Source organism: Leucopleurus acutus (assembly GCF_964270905.1).
Source record: "Leucopleurus acutus genome assembly, chromosome: 7".
NCBI classification, from domain to species: Eukaryota; Metazoa; Chordata; class Mammalia; order Artiodactyla; family Delphinidae; genus Leucopleurus; species Leucopleurus acutus.
Genome location: NC_139150.1, coordinates 12,924,995 through 12,942,411, shown reverse-complemented (window position 1 = coordinate 12,942,411; position 17,417 = coordinate 12,924,995). Strand labels below are relative to the sequence as shown.

At 57.5% G+C, this 17,417-nt stretch overlaps 1 protein-coding gene across 3 annotated transcripts in view; it reads left to right on the top strand.

Annotated features, from left to right (window-relative positions):
• DAB2IP (DAB2 interacting protein) overlaps positions 1-17,417 on the top strand; it is a 126,693-nt gene that overhangs the window by 74,552 nt on the left and 34,724 nt on the right. The window contains exon 1 of one of the 3 annotated variants that reach the window (XM_082842252.1): positions 5,593-6,253. The exons of the other annotated variants lie outside the window; for them this stretch is intronic. Coding sequence (XP_082698378.1) covers positions 6,087-6,253 — 167 coding nt within the window. The 5' untranslated portion in view covers positions 5,593-6,086. Of the gene's footprint in view, positions 1-5,592; positions 6,254-17,417 lie in introns of those variants that run through there. 3 annotated transcript variants of the gene reach the window in all.

Sequence of the window (17,417 nt, the reverse complement as noted above, 5' to 3'; positions counted from 1 at the left end):
AACTTGACACACCTCCTGGGGCCAGGCAGTCACGATGTAAACGTGACACAGTATGCCAGGGTCCTGCCCCCAGTTAACCCGTCTGTCCACACTCCTTCCCTTGCACGGTGTGCCAGGGACAGAGCTTGGTGGGGGTCCCAGATCTCAGGAGGAGGCTCTACTGGGATGCCCTCCTCTCCGTGAAGCCTTTCCCAATTCCTTACCCCCAAACCGGAACTGTTCCTGCTGTCATTTTAGGTCCTCTGTTGGGCCAGGCCCTGCTCTGGATACTTTCGCAGCTTCCTCGGGGCCCACGGCCTGGTAAGTGTGTTTTTGTTTGGCGCTAATGGCTGTACGCACCCCTCCCCCCCTGGACTGCCAACTTCTTGAGGGCAGAGACCACGTGTCTTGTTGATCTGCCTGTGTCCTGGTGTCACTCCCTGTCTAGATGTGTGGCCTTGGACTGGATGTTTAACCTTGGTGGCCTGTTTTCCTATCTGTAAAATGGGAATAGTGATGCCTCCCTCCGACGCACATCACGGAGCGGAGGCCAGTAGTGTCAGACACGGCAGTGCTGCAACAGATTCTCAGAAAACATGTGGAGAAAATCAAATCAGACGCTTGCGCTCCACTCCCTAGAAGCAGGGAACCTCTAAGAGCGGGGCTCTGGGGGATCGTGGGAAGGGTCGTAAGCGCCGTCTTGTTGCAGAATTGCTGTCTGCTTACATGGAGAAGTGCGGACAGGGCGGTGGCTTGTGGGCCTCGCCTCACTTCCTCCATCTTCTCTGCTGCTCCGGCCTCACGGTTATTCCAGTTCCCAGTGGTGGAGCTGGGATGAGTTAGGAACCCAAGGTCCCAGTGCCTGGCGTTGTACCTCCCCTTTTGGCGGCGTTAGAGCCTGGAGGTGGGGCAGGGCCTCCCCCCTGCATCCCCATCGCCAGTTCCAGGGGTTGGGGCAGGGTTAAGGGGATGGTTCAGGGAGGTTTGTATTCCCTGACCTTTCAGAGTTGTGACTTCAGGGGTCGTGTGTGACCTTGGCCTGGTGTAGACCTGGTGGGGTGGTGGCTGTGGTGACAGGGCTTGGGGCCTGGGCAGTAGGTGGCCCAGCCAGAGACACAGAAGCCGGGCTCTGGTGGGAGCTTAGGGAGTAGCCCTGGAGTCTCTGGGGAGGGGCTTAGGGATGAGGGAGTCTTGATCATAAACTGACCCAGCGTCCTGTGCAGCCAGGGCAGCAGTCACAGGCTCGAGAACCGGAACCGTCCCCTTCCCTCGCCCCTTGATAGCGCTCAGGTCCTGGAACACCACGCGGGTTGTTGCCCAGGACTTGGCACCGTGACAACCAAGAAAGAGAAGTGCTGACCGCGTCTCATTGCCTGTTGAGTAAATTTACTCTGTGTTTTTCCCAGGAGGCGTCACATGGGTAGGAATTTACTCCCCCTAAATGCTTTGATGGAAACATTACGGTTTTTGAGTGAACGTGTGTCAACGTCGCCGTGGGGGGGAAAGCTTCTAGGATTCTCTGCCAGCTGAAGTCATTACCACAAGACAGTGGTTGGGGGCCTGGCAGATGGGGTAGATGCAGCCAGGCTGGTGCAGGGAGGCAGCCAGAGGGCCGGAGCCCAGCCGGCCTATCGGGAGGGGGGGGGGGTCTGAGCAGGTGGAGAGGGGGAGGGAGTTGGGAGGCTGCAGGCTGACAATGTACATTAACACCCTCCCAACCCGCCCCCCACCCATGGCACAAAACAAAGGGAGTGGGGAACTTGAGGGGTGGGGACGGAGAACAGAGGCTCTGGAATGGTGAGCGCTGGCAGCTCAGGCCAGTAAGTCAGGCTGTGGCCAGATTCCTGAGGGGCCTGGAATTGCAGCTCCTACCAGAAACTAGCTGTGTGACCTCGAGCAACTTTTCCAACCTCTCTGTGCTTCAGCTTCATTTTAGTAAAATATGCCTGTGGATACCCACAGCTTATGGCTCTTTGGAAGATTAAGAAGGTAATATATGTAAAATACCTAGCACTGGGCCTGGCACATAGCAGGTGCCGGGACACATTTGTTGCTTGTTGGTGATGATAAAACCACACAAGCATAGATGTGTTCACATAAATTAACAGCTGGGGCACATTGAAACCGCTACCCAGAGTTGGCCCTCCGTCTAATACCAAGTTTGTTTCTCAGCTTCAGCTGAGTACAGCAGTGGTCTCTTCAAAAGCCCTTGTCCACGAACAGCCAGGGCCTGGGGCTGACTGTCCTCTGCGGGGCATCCCTCTCCGGTCTTGTGCCTGCTTCTGGCCTGCAGACTCACCTGGATGGAGGCAGTGGGTTACAGCAGCGCCCTCCTCTGGCTGAGGCAGTTCTGGGAAGGCCACAAAGGGCCTCTGTCCTCTACACAGCCTCTGGAAAGGAGAGTGCAGTGGTCACAAGAAAGGTCCTCCTTCCCAGGATGCATCTCTCTCCCCGAGGGGATATACAAGCATTGCCTGGAAGTGCTCCTTGACAGTCTTGGGACTGGCTCCCTTGTACCCCAGGAAATGGGAAGCTCCTTGAGGAAGGTAGGTTCCAGAGTCTCCCACAGGGCCTGGCCCAGTTGGTGAGACACCTTCAGATCTGAAAGGTCATGAGATGTCTGGGCTCTGAGCTTTTGGGAGAAGAGGTCCATCACACATTTACTGAGTCCTAGGACTTGAAGAACCAGAGATGAATAGACCCCAAGGAGGGCCTGACAGGGCAGGCAGCAGGACCTAGGAGAAAGGGAGGGAGGACTGGGAATTCAGGAAGAGAGGGAGAGATCACATACTTCCTGGGCCTGGGGACACTGGGAAAGGCTTCCCTGAGGTGGGGCAGTTAAGCTGGGCCTTGAAAGGTGAATGAGAATTGGAGATGGGGGCAGGAGGGGAGGTCAGTGGGAGCAGAGGCATAGCCATGAGAGGGGGCAGGGATGCCTGGGGAAGAGCTGAAGAGGGCCTGTGGCTGGCTGGTGGGGGTGTGTGTGAAGGTGAGGAGTGTGCAGTGGGTGGGTGGGGCCTAATGATTCGGGAGACCTGGTCACTGGGGGCACTGGAACCAGGAGTCACGGGGTCAGTTTCTGAAATTCCAAGGACGCTCACTGTGTTCTCACTCCCTTTCACATATTATTCAAGATGGCTCTGAAAGCAGCTTGCAAGAGGTTATGCCGTCCCCTGAGCTGAGGCTAGAAGGGTAAGGAGGAAGCACCTTATTCAAGGTCAAATAGCTGGTTAGTACATCTTCTGAACCCCAGATAACAGGCTCGTTTCTTTTTAGCTTGTGACCCCCCTCCTGTGACAGCTGTCATGCAGAGGGAGAGGTCTTGTCACAGGGGCCTATTTTGTTATAGAAAGATATTAGAACTGTGTGGATCAACCAGTGGGGGTGGCTTCCTGCCTGGGGGAAATCTGGGAAGGCTCCCTGGAGGAGCGGGTATTAGAATTAGAGAGGAAGATAAGAGGGGACCAGTAAATAGGTACAAACGGCTGTCTGGGGCGAGGCACATCTATTGTACTTTCAGATGTGGCTGGGCCAACTTGTGCAAGTGATTGAGCTTCTCTAGACTTGATTTCTTCATTTGTAAAGTGGTTACAGTATCTGCCTTACCTGTTTATTGCTATTATTGAGTTCAAGTGGGAGGACTGCTTGGGGCCTGCGCCCTGGAGGAGTGCTCGGAGATGGCCTCTGTCCCCTCCATCTCAGGTGCCTTGGATGCTCTGGGAGCCAAAGGGGCTTCTGCCCTAGGGCCTCCCTTGGTGCCTATGGCCTCACCTCTCCCGTTTTGAAATTTTATTAAGATATTGGATAGACCCAGATGAAGCTGCGAGGGGAAACCTCACCTCAGAAGGAAGGGAACCACCACCATAAGTGCACCTCTGGCTAAGAGTTCTCTGGGCTTTGGGGGTGTGAGCAGATGCAGATGGAGGGGGGGCAGGTTTTGTTGGATTACCTGTGGTCAGGATCACCTGTGCTCAGAACAGAGCTGAGCCCAAGCAAGGACACAGCAGGGGATGGAGTGAGTTACTTCCCAGGTTGGGGGCTGCTGTGGGGTTACAGTCAGACCTCTTCCTCAGCCCTGCAGGTGCCCCAGCCAGAGTGCTGCCTACCTGCACAGAGTAGGTGCCTGACAGTCTGGCACTTAATAGGAGCTCAGTTGTTGCTGAGGGTCTGGAGCAGGCTGAAATTACCATGGGCTGAACTGGGGCTTGTGAGCCTCTGGTGTAGAGGCTATGGAGTAGGCAGCACCCCAGGCAGGGGCGCTATTCTACCACCGGCCTGTTTATCCATATTTACATGGAGGGATTGGATTCCATACTCCAGTTGCACCAGAAAGTTATGCAGCAGCCACTCTACTTTGATTAGCCCCTCCAGGTGGTGGCTGTTAAGGGAGGTGTGTGATTCCCTGTGTGTGGTAGAGGCTCAATACTTCGAAAACATTGCTGTGGCTTTTCAAGAAGGATGGCAAAGCGGGTAACCCCAGGCGAAAATGTCAGGTTGGCTGGGTGTGCCTTTCCCAGAGGGATTTTCAGTTCAGTAAGGGCCCTGTCAGGGTGACCCAAGGATGAACCCCCCAGGCCAGCGGGTGGGGCAGCATTTGGGCTCCTGGGTCTGACTGCCCCTGTCGTCCTGTAGCATTCACAGACCTGCGCAGCTCACCCCCTTGTCTCTTCCCTCCGGCACTTAACCCTCCCCCTCTGTCCTGCTGGCCCAGCCCCGGATACAAGAGAACAACCGCCCTGAGAGGGAGCTTGAACCCATTCCCAAAAGGTCTAGCTCCAAGGAGTCGGTGCAGAGAGTCGGGAGCCCCGTTTGAGTGGGTGACCGTAGTAGGCAAATCCCCGGCTTTGTCTACACCTCCGGTTCTGTTCGCATTTTTTAAATGTCCGAATGGAAGTGCGGGAGAGGGAGGGTACTGGCCCTCGGGGGGTGGGGGCGGTGGGAGCCTCGGGACTGCTGCTCTGAGCCCGACGAACTCCGGCGGGTCCTCCGCGGGCAGTGGGGAGTGGGCCGGGCCTCGTCCCCGCCCGCGGCCGCAGCACAGCGGCGGGTTGGGGCGGAAAGCGGTTGCAGCTGGGGGCAGCTGGCCGCGGAATGTCCCCTGCCGCCGGGCCTGGGAAGGCAGGGCCAGCGGCTTGGGGTGGGGTGGGGGCGGGGCTTTGGGGGGCGGAGTCAGCCGCTTCCGGCCTGGAGCGCGGGGGGCGTGGCGCCGCGGGGGTCGGAGCCTGGAACGCTCCAGGAGCCGGATGCGGGAGAGGTGGTTTTGGCGCGCCCCCGAGTCTTTCGGTCACCCCAGCTCCCACTTAGCTTTGGCCGGCCTGTCTCAGGCCAGCCATAAGGACACTAGTATTCGATCAGGACATCTGTTAGTGCCTACTTTGTGCCAGGCACTGGCCCGAGGTGTGCCGGGCCTACCAGGTGAACAGGCCCGGACGTTCTCCAGGTGGGAGGAGGAGGGGGCCCAAGCTTTCAGATCAGTACCATGAGGAAAGTGAAGTTGAGTGATAACTTGGGGTGGCGGTGGAAGTTACTCCTTTGGTTAGAACGACCTCTACTAGGACGCGCGCGCGACAATTGATCTGAGAGCAGAATGAGAGAGAGGAGAAACCAGCCTGGCCTAGAGCCAGGGCCAAGCAGAGGGAACTGCAAGTGCAAAGGCCCGGAGGCGGGACTCGGGCGGCTTATGACCCTGGGCGGAGTCAGCGCTTTGGGGAGGAGCCTGAGATTCCTCTGCGAGCCTTGTTCCAGCCTCCCGGACCGGGAGCTCGGTCCCAGGGCCCGCACCCCGCCCAGGTGCCTTTGGCGGGCGACCTGCTCGTGGTTGGAAGTGCGTCTTTCTAGACTGCTTGGACCTGGAGTTTGTGCCATGTGATTACCTGTATGGAAGACTGTAATTTTCCGCTTGTTCCGTGGAGGACCCGGAAACCTCTAGAGTTGTCACCGATGTGTTTTTTTAAGTCGTTTCTGAAATTTCAACTTGGAAGACAGAGTCAGCACGTGCTTTGCGGGAAGGGGAAACCTGCCTGGTCACACCTCTTAGATGCTGGCCTGGACTGAGAGATCCCCCGATCTGGCCAGGAGAGGCACCTGGGTGCCTGCCATCCTCAGGAATGGGCCTCTGTGGCCTCGGACTCCTCGGTGATAACCTCGGCAAGATCCTGGGCCGGGCCGGAGGAGCTGCTCTGTGGAGACCCGGCCGTCCTCGAAAGCCAGATCTGGCTCCCAGGCCCCTGGTGCCCAGACCAGGGTCAGCCCAGAGGCCTATCCCACCGCCAAGGTCTGTGGGTGGCTCTGCCTGGGGAAGGGGGTGCAGGAAACTTCTTGCCCTGTGGGTGGGCACCTCGATGGCTGTGGGTGGAGGCTGGAGGGTGTGGAGCTGTTTCTCCAAGGGGGCCCAGCCCTGGGAGCCCACCCAGTCTCCGGCCAGGGCCTTGTTGAGGCCCCACAGCCCCTCCTGAGCAGCCTGGTTTTCACGCTGGCCTCGGGGGAAGAATGGGAGACCCCCACCGGCTTGGAAGGAAGGGGGAAGGTGGGGGCCGGGTTGCTTAACTGGCTCCTCCCTCCTGGGAACCAGGCCCAGCCCTCCCGGGAGCTTCAAGTCTTCGGGATCCGGGTGGAGAGAAGCCCAGTGAGCGGAGGACCAAAGAGGTGGAAGCAGGCAGGCAAAGCTGTGGGGAAGGAGATCTAGGCCCAGAGAGGTGGTGGGGTTGGCAAGGTGGGCTGTGAGGAGGGGCCTTTGACCCCAAGCTGAGGAGCCAGCGAGGGCCCTCGGGCTACTGTCCGCTTAGCCTGGGCCTCCCAGCGCAGGTGAGGAGCAGGGTGAAGCCGCGGGGGCTCCTAGCCGCTGCCTCTTGGAGACAGATTTAATAATCCTAGGCTGTCTCTCTGACGGTTAGTATTGCAGGAGGGAAGCTTTAATCCCAAAACTTTTATTGATCCAGACACTAATAAAAAATAAAGGGTTTTTTGGAGCCAGCTTTTTTCCTTGTTTTCTACTCGACCAAAGAACATCAGAGCTCTAAAACACAAATTTGTTTTCCTGCCTCTTCCTAGGTTTGGGGGGCGGGGTGGGGCTTGGCCGTGTTCAGATTCACCTCTCTAGGAGCCCTCCCTGACCGCGCATGCCTGCAGTCATGCCTCTTCTCCACGGTTAACCAGCTGCCACTGTGCATCTAGTCTGTCCCCTTGGAGGGTTGGGGTGTCACAGAAGCCTTCCTGCTCACCTGAGACCCCGGGGTAGTGAGAGGCGTCCGCCTTAAGGCAGCGAAGGCGTGGCTCGTGACTTCTTGTGTCTTTCTGGGTTTGGTTCTCTTGCTGACCTGTTCTTTGTTTCTTTGTTGTTACATGTTTATTTCATAAATACTTACTGAGTTGTTGCCAGACCCTCCCTTAGAAGGATGCAGAAAGACAACAGAGCTTCCCTTCTGGCAGGAGAGACAGGCAATCAGAAGTGAGTGGAGAAACACATCAGTAATTCCAGATGGGGTGATATCAGTCAGGATTTTTGTCTGCTTTGTTCAGCACCTGGATTCCCAGTGCCTAAAATAGTGTCTGGCTCACTGTTTGCACTTAATAAATATTTGCTGGCTGAACGAACAAGATGATGTGAAGGAAACAGCCAAGTGTTTCCGTGGGGAGTAATGGGGGTGGGGCAGGACCTGTTGTAGCGGGGCGGGGGCGGTCTGGGGGAGGACTGAGCTCCACCTGCCTCCTGAAGCCACCCTTTACGAGAAGGGGGTGGAACTAGAGCTCCTGACTGAGGGAGCAGTGAGTGCAAAGTCCCCGAGGGCAGGAAAGCAGTGGCTTCCAGTTGGGGGATGGGGATTGCCAGAGGAGATCAGAGGGTAGGCCAGTACTCTCCGGACCTCTTTCCCTGGGGAGGCGTTCGGATTTATTCAAATTGCTGTAGGGAGTCACTGGAGGGTTTTTAGCCCAGGAGTTAAATAATCTGATTTGCCTTTCTAAAGGGTCCCTGTGACTCCTGGGTGGGGAGGCGGGGTAAGGCCGGTGAAGAGGCGTGGACAGGTGTGAGAGATTTTAGAGGTGGTAGCGGTAGGATTGGCCGATGGATCGGGTTCTGGAGGCCAAGGAAAGGGAGGGTGGCTGGCTTCTGAGACTCCTGGCTTAAGCTGCTGAGACAAAGCTCCGCTTTGGACATTTCAGACTTGAGGTTCTGTGAGGCGTCAGCATTTAGATATGTGAGTCTGGAGGGCAGAGGAGGAGAGAGGTGGGATAGAAACTTTGGAGTCTTGAGCCCTGGAGGTGTTTAAAGCTAAGGCGTGGATGCGATCACCAAAGGAGAGTGTTTTACTGAAGGAGAGTGCACTCACGTCAGAGCCTGAGAAACTCCAGCACCTGGTGGAAAGGTGGTGCGGTACTGGGAAAGCAGGGCAGTGGCCTGGGAGGGAGGGGAGGCACCTCAGAGGGGGTGGTGGCCTGGGTTTCAGGGAGGGAACTAGCTGTCCTGTTGAGTACGGAGAGGACAGGAACTGTGGTTGGCTTTGGTCACATGAAGACCTTTGGGAGGAGCACTGGGGTCAGGCCAGGTGTGTTGAGTAGAAAGGAAGTGAGTAGAAGAGGAGGCGGCAGGGCCTGAGAAGCGCAGGGCGAGCGGCCCGTCCGGGAAGCCGAGGAGGGTCAGGTGAGGGCTCACACGTCCCGGGTCCTGGTCCCCGTGCACCAGCAGTGGGCCCCTGCCTTGGGCCTGCATCAGGAGCCTCTGAGCAGAATCCCTAGAGATCCGCACTGGGGAGGGCTGCATTGGGCGCCCCCGCCCCCCGCAGTGGTCTTCAGTAGCTCTCTGAGCTCTGTCTCCCTCTCTGCTTGGAGGGCTCGCTTTCCGCTCTTGCAGTCACCCAGCCCTGTGCTCCCCACTCCCTGCCCCATCTCTCTGAGTCCGGGGCGCCTAAGGAAGAGCAGCACTGTGCACCTGGCTTTCCTCAGAGGGCCCTTCCGCCCTTCCCAGAGCTGAGAGCGGGACTTGGTCTGCACCGGTGGCTTTGCTCTGGAAGGTTCCTTGGTGTGTTTGGCCTCCGGAGAAGTCCGAGGTCTATTTCAGAATATTTGGGTAGCTGGGACCTTGACCTCCCCGCAGTGCTTGGCTGTGTGGTGGGGTTGGGGTGCGGGTTAGAATGTTAGAATTCTTGAGTTTGGCTTATTGGGGAGACAGTGTAGGGTTGGGGACAGCCTAAGCTCTAATGCTCCTGTTGAATGAGTGACACCCAGATATTTGAGTCTTTGGGTTCCCCAGTGGTTTTGTTAAATGCTTTCTCTGCACCTGGTTAACCAGTGTTTTTACACGTGTTATCTTCCGAGGATAGTGTATTTCCTCATTTTGTACCTGAAGAAACTGAGCTTCAGGAAAGTGGAAGAACTTGCCCAAAATCCCACAGTTGCTAAGGAACACAACTAGAATTGCCACTCAGCCCCGCAGACCTCCCAGTCACGCCACTCCTGACTGACTGATTAACCCTATAGATGAGGAGGTGATGGTAGGTGTAAGGGGCCTGATCCCCCACTGCCCCTCAGGAATAGTGGCCATGTGCTCTGCTGGGGCTGCAAGGCATGCCTGCTGCCTCCTAGCCCCTGTTTCCTCTAGTGCTCGTCTCTCCCCTTCCCCCCTCCCCCTCCCCCAGCACACACACCAGTTGCTTTAGGCTCCAGGAAGATGGAAAGAGGCAGACCTTGAACTTGATCAAGCTCTGGGGACTCTTGGGGCCCAGGGAGCCCACAGCTTCTGGGAGGCTCTTTATGCCGCAGGGCTTGCACGGCTGCTAAACTTGGCAATATGGAAAGCCAGCTCAGCTGCAGCAAGTCCCCTGGGAGACACCTGAGGAGGCGGGGGCCCGCCCCTCACTAGGGAGTGGGGAGACTGAGGTCCAGAGCTGCCTGGGTGGGGCTGGGCTCTACCTGGAGAGGTGATGCCTTATGCTGCCTCCTGACAGGCCATGTGGTTTTGCGCCCTTGCACCCTCTCCCTACCCAGCAGACCCCAGTTAGCCTGGGGGGTGGGGTGGGCCAGAGTCAGGCTGTTTTTATGTTGCAAAGAATTCAGGCTACAGCCCAGCCTTTCTCAGCCTTTATGGCCTTATGACCTGGATGCTTCTGGAGGACGGTGGGCATCTGGGACATGCTAGAGGGTGGTCTTGCCTGGTAGTCACTGAGGGTCCCAGTTGGACCCCCTCTTTACAGAAATAAACTGCGGCCCAGAGAAAGATGTGACTTTCCCAGGGTCACTACCCAGGAAGCTAGTTTCCCGCTTTGTGTCTCCCAGCATATCCTGGGGCAGCGTCCTTCATCGTAGCTAAACCTGCCGGTCTTTATTAAGTGCTCACTGGAAGCCAGGCTTTGTTCTGTAACTCATTGACTCCTCACAGCAAGCCCGTGAGGCTGAGTACTATTATTATTGCAGAGGGCGAAACAGTCCCAGAGAGGTGACATGACTTGTCCAAGAACAAAAGGTCGCAAGTGGCACAGTCCAGATTTGAACAGTCTGGCTTCAGAGCTCATGTTCTTAACCACCAGGCTACACGGCTTCAGACTTACTTGACTGCCAGGCTCCAAAGAAGCGTACTGAGGGTGGTAAACCCTTGGATGACCTGGCCCCTGCAGAGTTAGGTCTGAGGACTCCGCCTGGCCTTGGCCTTTCTGATAGGATGGCTGTACAGCACCTATGGGCTGCCCAACCACTCCTGGTGCCCGGAAATGACCCATCTTTCTTGCAGGGCTTGCTAGCCCAGGTACTGAGGCCCAGGCCGTCACGTCTCTCCTTTCCTCTCCCCTGCCCACCCTTGGAGCCTAGGGGCCCCAGGAGAGCCCCCATCCCTGCAGCCCTGCTTCCCTTCCTTTGGACCTTGGTCTGCTTGCCTGAACCCTGAGGTTGGAAGGACGGCTCCCTTACCTGCCCCCCTGACTGTAGAGCCTGTTTGGGAAGGGACGAGGGCCAGGCTGTTGGATGCCCCACCCCTGCAGGGGCTGCGGACCCCCTCTTTTCTCCTCCCTCTCCTTGCCTTTCCTGTGCCTCATGATTTCCAATCTTCTCATCTGTGAGAAGGGGGAAAGAGTAGAACCCACCTCACAAGGTTTTGAGGCCTAGACTGAAAGCCCAGTGTTTGGGCACCTGCGACAAATAATTCCTCCTCCTCGTCTGCGTGTTTGAAGGCAAGATGCTAGTCGATATGGAACGGGAGGGGCCTCTGGAGGGAGCAGGTGGGAGAAGAATCCTGGCTTTGGCTGACCTCACGTGGCTGGGCCGCTCTGTGCCATCCTGGGCGAGTCAGGAGCCTCTGCCCGCCGCATCTTCCTCCTCCGTAAGATGAGTCCAGCTGCTGCCTGTCTTGTGGTGTGGTTGTGAGGAGTAATGAGACGCTGCTGTGAAGTGCTGAGTGCTGTGCCGGCCCGTTGTGAGTGCTTAAAAACTCTGCCCTTCCCACTCTTATTCTTGAGCTGTAGCCTCCTTGTTTTGGGGTTTTGGGGGTTCTTCAGATGAAATTCGGATTTTTACTATCGTGCATTTTGTCTAAAATCTTCCCAAGGCCTCTAATCTGATCATGACTTTTGAAGGATTTTTGGGTTTTTGCTGTCTTGTTTCCTGTACAGAAAAAGGGAGGTGTGTCTTTAAGTCCCCAGCAACCCAAGTGGGACACTGGCCCTTTAAAAGCACATTACGGAGAGTTGGAACTTAGCCTTTGTTTGACTAGCTATGATCAGTCCCAGCGGACAGGGCTGGAATGGTATGTCTAGGACCAGAGCAGGGCCGGACTGGCTGGGCCCGGTGGGGGACAGCGGGCAGCGGGGTGGCTGGCCTGGGCCTGGAGAGCCTGGTGGCCGCTGAGGGATGGTGAGTGACCTGATGGCCTGAGCGGAGGTTGGGGTGAGGGAGGCCAGGAAAGAAGGCAGGAGGGAGGCTGCCAGTCTCGGCCCCTGACCAGCCTCCTGGGCCCAGGGAGAACTGAGGCGGGTGGGAGCGGCCGGTCAGAGAGGATGCCCAGTTTCGGGAGGGACTCAGTCATTCCCCAGCGATGGTGCCTCTGCCTCTCTCTGGACATCCACCACCGGCCCAGAATGTGGAAGCAATTAGGATGGCCCGACAAAAAGCGAGAAACCGAGGAGCGGTGTTGCTGTTTTTAGTGTTTGAAAGAGGAAACCCAGTGTCAGTGGCTCCTTTCCACGAGCAGGCCTGGTGGTCTCTGTGGCTGCACCGAGAACCAAACTGGGAAATGAGCTTGGCCTTTGCTCCGAGTCGCCGAGCCCGGGGCTACCCTGGGTGGGGCTGCGCTGGGGTTTGGGGGTCGTGTCATCCGGGTCCCAGCTGGACTCTTCTGTTTCCCTCCTTCTCCCTGCCTCTGTCTGTTCCCTGATCCGTTGGCCTGCAGGCCGGCGGTGTGTCTGAGCCTGGGGTATGTTTTGCTCCAGCTTAAATGTTTGAAACGGTTGTCCGGAGCCAGGCCCCTGTGATGCGGCAGTCTCTACTGGGGAAGTACCCCATCACCAGAGAAGTCGGGGGTTTGGCTTGTCACACACTGTCCTGTGGAGGGGTTGTGAGGGGCAAATGAGCCGCTGCTGTGAACTGCCAGCCCTGCGCCTGCCTTCTTACAAGTCTCCGTGTCCCTTAGTCCTGCCCACGTTCACTACCACTGCTGGGGTGCTGCCGGTGGATCAGACTCCTACAGCTATGTGTCCTCACCATTTCCCAGACAGGTGACACGGGAGGTGACAGAGGCAGGGCTCAGTGGAGTTCTGGTGACCCACGAGTTTTTTACTTGAAAGTTGGTGCATTTAATCACACAATCTCTGTAGGTTTGGTGAAAGCCTGAGGCGTTGACAGGCAGTGAAAAGAATTTGGAGTTGGAGCCCAGATGCCAGGCCTCCAGCCCTGCCCCGGTGCCTGTGACCTGTGACCTTGGGCAAGCTGCTGGACCTCCCTCCCTGAGCCTCCACTTCGCAGGGGTGGAGTGCTTAGGGGAAACCCTGGAGGAAGGTGTCGGTTCTTCTGGGGGGGGGGGTGGGCAGCACGGAGGGGTGGTCTTTGAGCTGGGCATTGATGGATAAGGCGCACTTGCTGCTGGGCACGTTCTGAGTGTATGTGCACAGCCCAGTGTGGCTGGGTTGGGACGCACCTTGGAGGCTGTATTTAAGGCGTTGCTGGTTGGAATCCTGTGGGCCGGTGGCAAATGACAGGCAGGGCTAGCTTATCCTAGAGTCAGTGGGGGAGGGGGTGGGGGGAAGGGGGTGGGCTCTTGGAGTCGGTGGTGGGGGTGGGAAGAGGGTGGGCTCTTGGAGTCGGGCACACTCTCTGGCCTTGGGAAGCTCCTCACGGCTTCAGGGCATGTTTCCTTAACTGTAGTTGGGCGGCTGGGCCACATGAGCAATGGAGTCCGCTAAATGCGGAGCCAGGGCTTCCCTGGTGGCGCAGTGGTTGAGAGTCCGCCTGCGGATACAGGGGACACGGGTTCGTGTCCCGGTCCGGGAAGATCCCACATGCCGCGGAGCGGCTGGGCCCGCGAGCCATGGCCGCTGAGCCTGCGCGTCCGGAGCCTGTGCTCCGCAACGGGAGAGGCCACAACAGTGGGAGGCCCGCTTACCACAAAAAAAAAAACAAGAAAAACCTGCGGAGCCAGGGCCTGCCTAGTGCACGTGCCAGGTGTGTGGGCTGTCCTGGGTGAGGCGGGAGCTGGAGAGCCACGGATGGGTCACTAGGAGCAGGAGGAACTCGGCAGCCACGCCCTGCTTTTGACATTCGTTTTTGCCTCTGCTGGCGGCCTGGGAGCCTGTGGCTTATTGTCAGCACACCCCCCCCCCCCACCCCCACCCCACCCCACCCCCCCCCCCCGCCCCCGCTCCTGCTTTTTTGCTGCTGTTGAGCACTCCTGGCTGTCTCCTGTGAGTTTCGGTCTGGGAAGCGGAGCTCTGATGCCCTGCTGGGACTCCCAGACACCAGGCTTTGGGAGGATGGGGAGCTGGGGTCCCAAGGCCCCCAGGCTTAGCGCTGGCATGCTGGAGGCACTCAGTAACTATATACGGGGGCGCTGGATTAACTCAAACCAGGCGGGGTGGGTGTTCGCATATCAGACCTCCATCAGGCTCTGGGAGGAGGGCAGCGCAGCCCACTTGTCAGGTGAGAAAACTGAGGTGCAGGAGAGACCAACCCGAGGTCTGTGCTCCCTTGGCCCATGCCCCTTCCCCTTCGTGTCTTTGCCTCGTCTCCCTGAGGCCACAGAGCCCCCCTGTCCTAAGTGGTGGCGGGACAGGAGATGGGCATTGCTGCTAGAACCTAGGGTGCCCGTCTCTCCTTAAATGGGGATGTGGAGGTGCCTACTTAAAGGAGAAGTGCTGCAAGGTGGGAAGGGGCAGAATGCCCAGGGTAAGGCAGGGCTCCCTGCGTGTCAGGTTACACCTGTAGCACCAAAGGTGATGTCTTCCCCATTTTACAGATAAGGAAACTGAGACGTGCAGTTTATTTAATTTGACCAAAGTCACAGAACTTTATGTTTACGTGTGTTTGTTTTTAAGGAAGGAGGCCTCACCACATTAGACCAGTCATCAACCAGCATGGTGCCAGGGGCTGGGGCTGTGTTGACACGTGGCTGGTCCTTGGTTGAGGTAGGAAGCTTAATGCCCAGGGATGGGGGAAGGACAGTCCCCAGATCACCTTGTCACCCTAACGTGAACGACTTGCACAGCACCAGAAGACCACCTGGCACGGCACCTGGGTCTGGGATGGAGGGGTAAGAGGGGAGAAGATGACATTCTTTGGAGGGGTCTGCTGAGCCTAGGAGGGCTTCCTGGAGGTGGAGAGCTGGTGGGAGGAATTAGATAAGCAAGAGGGAAGTTGCTTCCTTGGGGAATGGAAGCCTTGGTTTTCAGTTTGTTCTTTGTTTTCATTTCATCATCCTTCCCCACTTGGGTCATGGGTCCCCAGGGCCTGAGGCAGCTGTTGGTATTTATGGTCCTGGGTGGAGGTGGGGGAACGAGTCAGAAGCTAGTCCCACACTCGGCGGTGTGATCTGTGGGACCAAGGGGACGCACGGGCCGTGTTCACACATGTGAGGAGGAGACTGGCACAGACTGAGCTCACAGGGAAGGGACAGCACGGCCGGGGCCTCAGTGGTTCTCCAGAGTCTTCCTAGTGGAGGAGCTGAGTGCCGGGCCGTGGGCCAGATTGGGCTGCTGCTGTGCTCCTGCCTGGGGGTGCTTTACTTGGGGGAGCTGAGGGGACCTTAGGGCTTGGGGTGTCATTCTCCTTCATCTTCCTGAGCGGCCGGGCTGGGCTCGGCGGTTTCTCCTGGGCACCAGGAAGGGACAGAGAGCTGTCCCCGCTCAGCAGCAGCAGGAGCACTTGGCCCTCAACTCACTTTCGATTTGCCCAAATCTCATCCTATTCAATGAATGTTCCTCAGATTCTCTTCTTTTAAAATTCAGGGCACTTTACTCTTCTGCTGAGGTTTATGAATGTTTAAAAACTCCTTTGTGGTCCCCAAAGTCATTTGACAAGTCTGACAGCTATTGATTAAAAACCGGAAATTATTCAGGCTGCGGGATAACTTGGGGGAATAGATGGAAAGTTTTTTGTTTCTTCTCTCTCTGTGTGCCCCTTGCCCTCCCCTCTCCCCCCAAAAAAGATGTAGGGATGTGGGGAGGTAAATGTGTCCCTGAATGTTCTTTGAACATTCCCTTAGGCTGCAGAATTATCCTGGAAAGGGTGGGATGGGGGACGGTCAGGATGCTGAGGGGCGCCTCTCCAGCTCAGGGGCCAGAAGCAGCCCCCTCATGTCCCTGGCCTCTCCTCACGTCAGCAACAGGCAGCAAGGAGGTTTTGCTGACGGGATTCTGGGTGTATGGTCCCTTATGTTAATGGGGAGTTGACATGTTGGGGGTTCGGTCACAGTCTCTGAAGTAGCTCAGCAGGGGAGAAAGCAGCAGCTGTCGCAGTGTCGATTGCTCAGCATATACGGGGCACCCCTGGAGCCAGGCCTCGGGCTGTGCTGTAGCCGTGGCACGTGAGGAGACATCCCAGCCTCCTGTCTTGGTTGCCGGCATGTGGACCCTCCTTTTCCAACTCAGCCCTGCGGTGTCGGGAAGGCACAGGCTCCCAGGGATAGGGTGAGGCAGGAGACCGGGCACCTCCCAGCCCAGGGCTCAGTGTGAGTGTGCGGATGGGCTCACACTGGTTCTAGTGACTGCTGGGATCTGCCCCTCTGCCTTGGACTGAGAGAGCCCTGGGCCGAGACGGACCAGGCCTCTAGGCCCTGTCATCCCAGGAAGCCTTCCCAGGCAGGGCGGCCAGCCTCCCTGCCTTTTAAGGACAGGCTCTGTCTCCCCAGGGTCCTGGGAGCCACCAGGCAGCTGCATTCTTCTCCCCTCCCCTGGGACCCCAGCGGGGCCAGGAGTGAGCGCTGGCCTCAGCAGCCGGTTCCCAGGCCAGCAAGGCAAGGCCGGGCCTGGGGAGGAGATGGCTCCGCTGGATGTTCTGGGGGGCGGGGGGCGGGGGGGGGCTCTGCCTTGTTTGTGTCATGCTGCTTGATTCTCAGGAGCTCAGCGCCCTCCCCCTGACTGTGCCCCGGGACCTGGCGTCTTCTGCTGTGGGCACAGCTCCCTGGATCTGCCTGGCTGTGACAGGTGGAAACATGGTTGGCATGTTCTGACCGACTCCAGAGTCCATGGGTTCTGCCAGCCCTCAAGTGGGCACCTCCTCCGTGGAGACCAACCTTGTCCAGGATTTCTGCCCCGTCCAGGCCTGGTTGTGGCTGTAGGCAGTGGCGTGAGACCACACAGGCGTGCAGGTGAGAGGCCAGGTCTCGGGGTCACAGGCCGAAGGGCTAAAGTGGGCCCTCAGCAGGGTCTCCTGCCCACCCACAGACACCCTCTTTCTTCCTTTCACTTCAAGAAATTAGGGGCTTTTTATTGCGTTTTTGTTTTTAGGGGGGGCTTTTTGGAGGCATCCCAGAGCATTTGGCTAGATGTAGTTTGTTTGCAGATGGGGGAAACTGAGGCCTGGAGAAGGTAAGAGATTTGAGTGGTCAGGGGAAAGGAACAGAGAATGGCCTGCAAAATCCCTGTCTCGTTACCCCAAACATCAGGAGTGTCATCTCCCCTAGAAACGTCAGCCTTGATGCCGGTGTGTAATCCTTAATCGGCCTTGTTCACAGCTGTGTCCGCGCTCCTACAGGGGTGTCTGGCATGAGGCAGTGACTAGAGCAGACAAAAGAGGATGGGGACCGGCATGAGTGACTGGTGTGGTCGCTGGCGTTGACCCCTGTTCCCCCGAGCACCACCTTGCCTTGTCTCAGTTGACGCTCTGAGGAGCCCTGGGAGGAAGGCATGTCAGTTCTCCCTGCTTAGAGATGGGGAAACTGAGTCCTAGAGAGTGGCACGAGTTAAAAGTACTCATGGTTGTGTGTTTTATAGGGAATGGAGACTAGATTTGCTCCTACAGCCGGGCAC